The 6,533-nt window shown below is 46.5% G+C and overlaps 1 protein-coding gene across 1 annotated transcript; it reads right to left on the bottom strand.

Annotated features, from left to right (window-relative positions):
• Positions 1-1,117: 1,117 nt before the first annotated feature.
• Positions 1,118-2,378, bottom strand: LOC143989260 (4-galactosyl-N-acetylglucosaminide 3-alpha-L-fucosyltransferase FUT5-like). Its single transcript, XM_077489330.1, has one exon. It carries the CDS (start codon positions 2,261-2,263, stop codon positions 1,298-1,300), a length of 966 nt encoding a protein of 321 aa, XP_077345456.1. The 5' UTR covers positions 2,264-2,378; the 3' UTR covers positions 1,118-1,297.
• Between the last annotated feature and the right edge of the window lie 4,155 nt (positions 2,379-6,533).

Genomic DNA, 6,533 nt, shown 5'->3' with positions numbered 1-6,533 from the left:
CTGATGGCCTAACAGCCCAATAGTATAAGACTTTGTTCCCTTCACTAGCTCCATATATGGTCAAATTATTTAATGCCGGCCTCTTGTGGAAGTTACCGCCCGATCTCTTTACTTAATTTGGATCTTAAACTTTTTTCTAAAATTTTAGCAAATAGAATTCAACAGTACATCCCGAATATGATACATCTGGATCAAGTGGGATTTGTTCCTACACGGGAAGTAAGAGACAACACAACGAAAGTTCTTAATCTCCTGCATGTAGTAAATAAAACTCAGACACAATGCGTGTTTATAAATACAGATGCAGAGAAGGCCTTTGACAGGGTGAATTGGAATTTTATGTTGTCTGTTTTACGATATGGAGGCTTCGGGAGTAAAATATTGCAGTGGATTACCTCCATTTACTCCTGTCCGGCAGCCCGAATACAGGCCAATGGAGTATTATCAGAAGCCTTCCAGATCTCAAATGGGACACCTCAGGGATGTCCCTTATCACCACTTCTTTTTGCCCTGTCATTGAAACCATTTCTCTGCACAGTACATCTAAAACAGGACATTACAGGAGTACAGATAGTCTCGGCTTCACTCGAGACTGCGAGAGGACCCGAGAGCCGCCGAGATACACAGGACTCTATCTCGGCGGCGCCATTTTTTTACTTCAAGGCTACACTGACAAGGTTGCAATGACACTGGACAAGGCTGCACTGATGGGTATTTACATGTAAGTTATTTCTTTAAACCTCCCTCCTAAAAGTTTTTTCCCTTAAACTCCCCTCCTAAACTTGGGGTGCGTGTTATACACCGGCGCCTGTTCGCCTGTTATACACCAATAAATAAGGTAATGTGTAGAAGGTAGGATCCGAAAGTGACTCAAGCCCGGGGGCCCAACCACCCCAAGTCCTGCCCTGCTGCCCTCCCAGGATCATGTCTGTCTACCCACGATCATTAGTGCCCACCCAGGATCATGATTGTCTACCCAAGATCACCACTGGCCACTCATCAGACATTTTCAGAGGCTGTACACACCAAAGGGACAATCACATGGACAATTTGGAAGCTTCCTTAAACAGCAGTCTAAAAATCGTTTTTAAGTATTAACTAAAGCTAAAACCTTACGTTACGATAAACTAAACTTTTAATACATATGGTTATCTGTCGGCATCAACATTTTGTTACATCATTGTTCACCCAAGATCATCACTGCCCACCCAAGATCATGATTGTCTATCCAAGACCCTCACCATCTACCCAAGACCCTCGCCATCTACCCAAGACCATCATTGTCTATCCAGAAAGTTCATTTGAACCATTTAGCAATACTTGGTTCTGTCCTAAAAGGAGAGACTGCTTTTAATTCTCTACATATTTTGCAGTACCCGGATTGAAAAATGTCATTGGGTTTGGCTGGCTGATATCTGAACCTCCAGTTAAAGTACTGTTGGTATCTGTTCTCATCCTCATCCAGACTCCAAAGATATTTGGCCAATTCTTGGGGAGATGAAAAGTCATCAACATGAATAAAAGCGTCGGCTGGAACAAAACGCTCGTAATTTTCACGAGAGAGACCCATGACGATGGGCACGGTTCCCACCATTATTGCATTTTTCCAGAACTTTTCAGTGATGTAATCCTCATGGAAGGAATTCTCAAAGGCAAGGTAGAACTTGTACTTGGCGAGAGTCTGAAAAGTTTCATTCCATGGTAGAGGCAAATGGTTTTCTCCAAATACATCAATTGTAATGTATTTCTGCAACTCCTCGTAATACTTAGTTCTGCTGTATTTTGTATTCCAGTTGCTAACTACCCATGCCACCATATATGACTTTTTGGGGATTATAAAAGTTTCTTCTCCATTTGATTTTTCCAGCCAGCCATATGGTGTAAATATATCAGAATCAAGACGGTAAGTCATTGTGAGGTTAATTTTGTTATCCATAAGAGATAAATTTAGACAGTTGCTTGGAGACTCCATGCTAAACCAGATCCAGTACTGGTCAGGCGGTCTCCATTCTGGAGGTAAAAGTTCTTCTGACGTATATACATCCCTGTGACTGATAACAACAGCATCTGCCTTTGGATACAAGGTGCGATTCGTGGTGTAGAAACAGCCATCGCCTTCAGAATTTGGACAGTTATTTAGAGGAAACTGGTATTTTAATGGCCACGTCCAAAGCAATATGGTCAACGGAGTCACGTTAGTCCCATAATTTGTTTTACAACTAATTTGATCAGGCTGGTCTTTTGGGAAAAGAAAGACGATCATACAATAGGAAAATGATCCGAGCAGCAGGACAAAGCTGAAAGCCTGTGTACGTTTTGAAAATTGTTTTTGGCGATTCTTGAAAAAGAGGAGAAAATTCTTCAACTTTACAGAAGTAGCAGAGGGCGGAGCGAGGTTTGGATCTGTCCCTTTGTATCTGAGTGATGAGAAATAGGTGACACATTAAAAAAAAAATCCTAAACCAAAATTATATTTTTTTCTTTGTTACGTAAATGCATATTAAAGTGTACATCAACCTACTCCATAGGTTCTCAACTCCCATCCTCGGGACCCACCACTAACAGTCCAGGATTGCAAGATAACTTAAATACATCACAGGTGATATTATTTGCTGGCTGCTCAGTGATTGCAGTATTCTAGTCTGCATCTCTCCAAGGTAATACTTAAAATCTGGCCTGTTAGTGGATCCTAAGGACGAGAGTTGAGAACCACTGATATACCGCCTGTTAAGCGTCTAAACCAGAAATAAAAGTACCCAAACGTTTGTCAAATCCCCCAAAATGTCCCTTGTTGAAAATCCATCATCGGTCATGATTACTACCTCCTATTAACATGCCAACAAAAAAAAAAACGATGACTCGGCACACATATGATCCTGTTTATAAAACTAGCCAAATTACAGCTTCCTGACCTGTCATCCCCTTTATAAGGTAGGGTTCTCCAAATCTCTTAAACAAAGGGCCAGTTTCCTGTTTTTCAGACTTTAGCGGGCCCAGACTGTGGCCAGTGAGAGTAGAAAATGCCCCAGCATCAATGGGAGTCCACAATGTTTGTCTTGGTGGTTAGTGGAATTTTTATAATGTGGTCAGTAGGAGGAGGACTAGTGCCCCATCATTTGTCTTAGTGGCAAGAACAGTGCCCCATCAGTGGGGTCAGTGGGAGGAATTATGCTGCATTGTTGGTATCAATGGGAGGAATTGTGCCCCAGGGCTGGGCTCAGCCCTTCCTTCTCTGAGCTGGCCACTCAGCTGTCAGCTAATTGCCAGCGCCCATCTCTCTCCACAGTTACTCAGCTGTTGATATCCTGCTCGTCAGTCCTGCCTACTTAATCCATCCAGTCCAGAGGAGCTCTGCCTTTGCCTTGGTCAACATCACAAGAAACATCTCCTGCATTCCTGTTTAAAGACTGGCTTTGCTGACATCCCTTCTGGCTCCAGATCCTGCATGCTGTTCCACTACTTTGATCTCTGACTTCTGGCTTAACTGACTATCCGTTCTGGTTACTGAATGTTGGCTATCTTTTGGCCACGTTTGTTCTTTTTACTTTTATTATTAAACAAGTGTGATTTAACTGTGCTTCTGTCTCGGTCTGATTTCATGGTTTCTGACATAATACCCCGTTATTGGTGTCAGTGGGAGGATTAGTGCCCCATCATTGCTGTCAGTGGGAGCAATTATGTTGTATTGTTGGTATCAGTGGGAGGAATAGTGTCCCATCCATTGTGTCAGTGGGAGGAATAATGCCCCATCATTGGTGTCAGTGGGAGGAATTATGCAGTATTGTTGGTATCAGTGGGAGGAATGGTGACCCATTGTTGGCGTCAGTTGGAGGAATAATGTCCCACTGTTGTCAGTAGGAGGAATGGTGCCTCATCATCAGTGTCAGTATAAGGAATAGTGTCTCAAGGGCTGGACAAAGGCAAGCAAAGGGCCACATCCAGCCCTCAGGCCACAGTTTGGAGACCCCTGATATAAGGAAAGTGGAGGTCTAGTGGAGTACATGCCTCGAGGGGTTATGGTGGGTGGTCAATGCTATGGCTAATTGGTGTTCTATAAGTGAAGAAGACACACGTGAAGAAATAAAAAATAAAAATAAAGTAAAAAAGTGGCATTTCGTGTACAATGGCTGGCCTTGAGGCCTGGTAACAAGAATTACCTCAGTCCTAGCCAAAAGGAGTAGCCCATAAGGCGTTGTGCAGAAAAATTGTAAGGGATGGACGGCACTCTGAATAACATCCAAAAATAGTATTTCTTTATTGAAAAGAGATGTACAACGCTGTAAAAAAAAAAAAAACTACACATTTTGGACATTGGTTCACACCACTTTGCTGCAGGCACAATGTCTGTGTGACATCTCAATAAAGTTTGTTAAAAAAAAAAAGTGTATGTTGCGCCAAGCTCAGCTTGCCATTACTGAGTTGATCTTAGCACTACTGTGCCGCACACCAGTCGCTGACTTGCAATGCAGTGGCTGATGTGAGCCAGCCCCTAAGCCCCACTTCACGCTTGGTGATTTGGAATCGCAGGCAAAACCAACACGATTCTGCCCGCAATTATAAAAGACGTGGCAATCACTGCAAAACGTGTGGTGCATGTTTGAGTGCCATTCATTTTAAATGGTAAATCTAGAGCGGTGCGATTTTACTGCGATCGTCGTAGAATCAAGCTGCAATCGAGGCAAAACACGCCTTGTAAAAATCACATGAAACTCATCGCCCAAAAGGGAGCAGGAGCTTATTTTGGGTGACAAGCATGCATAGGGCAGCCCTTGCTTTGAAGCGAACGGGCTGCCCTATGCGTGACATGCGAAAATCGTGTGAGAACCGGTAAGACAAAGTCGCACATGGGAACGCGAGTGCCCTTTGTGCAAAGTGGCCTAATACTGCCAGTAAGGCCCTATGAACACTGGACGTTTGCCCAGCTCTTCTAAACGATGTTCTTCTAATAGGAGAAAAGCAGCTTTAAAAATGAGCCCAATCTGCGTTTTTTTTGCAAACTCTTTTAGATACGTCAAGAATAGCCTGGAGGAAAAGACAGAAGGAAAGACTGGACGGAGGGCTATGCATGAATGGGTTTACAGTGAGCAAAGAAAAATGTTATGTGAAAGCTGATTGGAGGAGTCCGAGAAGGGGAGGAGTCGGCGGGGAAAAGAAGTACGCCCCCTCTAACGTCAGCGCGAGCAGAGGTGAAAGCGTGTAAGCATGGCAGCACTGGAAGAGCTAATGGAGCAGCTGAGGGCCTCAGGGGCAGAGAAGGGGGAATGCTGGTTGAGGGAGCAAGTGGCACAGATCCTTGGAGAGAGGTCTGCACCGCCCTACACCACGGGGAGGGAGCCGGCATGGGCTCGGCGGTCCCGCCTGCCGGACCGGCTCTCACCAGATTCCCTTCGCAGGACACAGCACCATGAAGCCAATAGCACAGGCAGCACTCCTGAGCCCCCGGCGAAATGGCTGGCGGTTCAGGAGGGGGGCTCAGGAAGACAACAGGCCGGCAAGAGAAGATCGGCGGGCGGGCCTTGGGAACTGTCGGGACACATGGCAGGCCCGTCATGTGACAGGACAGCGGGGGAATAGCTTTGGCGCGGGAGAGCACAGTGACGGCCGCCGGGCCATCCCATGCCCGGAGGTGCCCAGTGCCGTGAGATGGGACAAGGATGAAAGAATAGCAGAGGCGCACTGGGAGGAATTCGGTGCCAGGGGCCCGGGCAAGGCAACAAGTCACCTGGGGGGCTGCCACAGGGGGCAGAAGACAGGATTGAGGAACGCTCCTTGTCGGAGGAAGAAGAGTCGCTCAGAATCCCCGCAGCGGTGGAGAAGGGAACGTCAGCTGGTGGGACCTCTTGCAGGCAGGGGTGGAGTCCCCAAAACACTTTGTGAGATTGATGAGGGAACATAGGGAAGACCGGCGGATATGGCACCTATTCTTGGAACAATTCAACGATAGGGCCTTGTGGATGTCGGGGCCGGCAGGTAATTTTGATTTAGAGTTATATACGGACACGGCTGAATCCACAGGGTTTGGGGCCTTTTTGCAGGGCAGATGGAGTGCGGGCCCATGGCCTGATTCTTGGAAATTGGGGGGGGTTGTTGAAGAACATGGTGCTTCTGGAGCTCTTTCCGGTGGTACTGGTGGTGGAACTATGGGGCAAATCCTTCAGGGATCTGAAGGTCCGCTTCCATGGGGATAACTTGGGTGTGGGCCAGGTCATAAACAAAGTGTCAGTGGCATCCCTGCCAGTGGTGTGATGAGACATTTGGTGTTAAGGTGCATTGAATATTTTTATACATGCGGTGCACCTACCGGGAGTTGAGAACGGCATTGCTGATGCGCTGTCTCGCTTTCAGTGGGACAAGTTCCGGAAATTGGCACCTGTGGCGGACACGCACGGGGTCCCCTGTCCCTCGGGACTATGAAAGATTGCCTTGGATGCGTCTCTGGCTGGATCAAATGGTCAGTGAGTGAGGTGACCTGGGCAGCTTACAGTAACGTGTGGTCTGAATGGGAGTCACTGTGGACACAAGTTGGGACTGGG

The sequence above is a fragment of the Lithobates pipiens genome, unplaced genomic scaffold (genome assembly GCF_037356315.1).
Source record: "Lithobates pipiens isolate NorthernLeopardFrog02 unplaced genomic scaffold, aLitPip1_a1.2 Scaffold_18, whole genome shotgun sequence".
Classification (NCBI taxonomy): domain Eukaryota; kingdom Metazoa; phylum Chordata; class Amphibia; order Anura; family Ranidae; genus Lithobates; species Lithobates pipiens.
The sequence above is the reverse complement of the archived record's forward strand: the minus strand, read 5'-3'. Positions and strand labels throughout refer to the sequence as shown.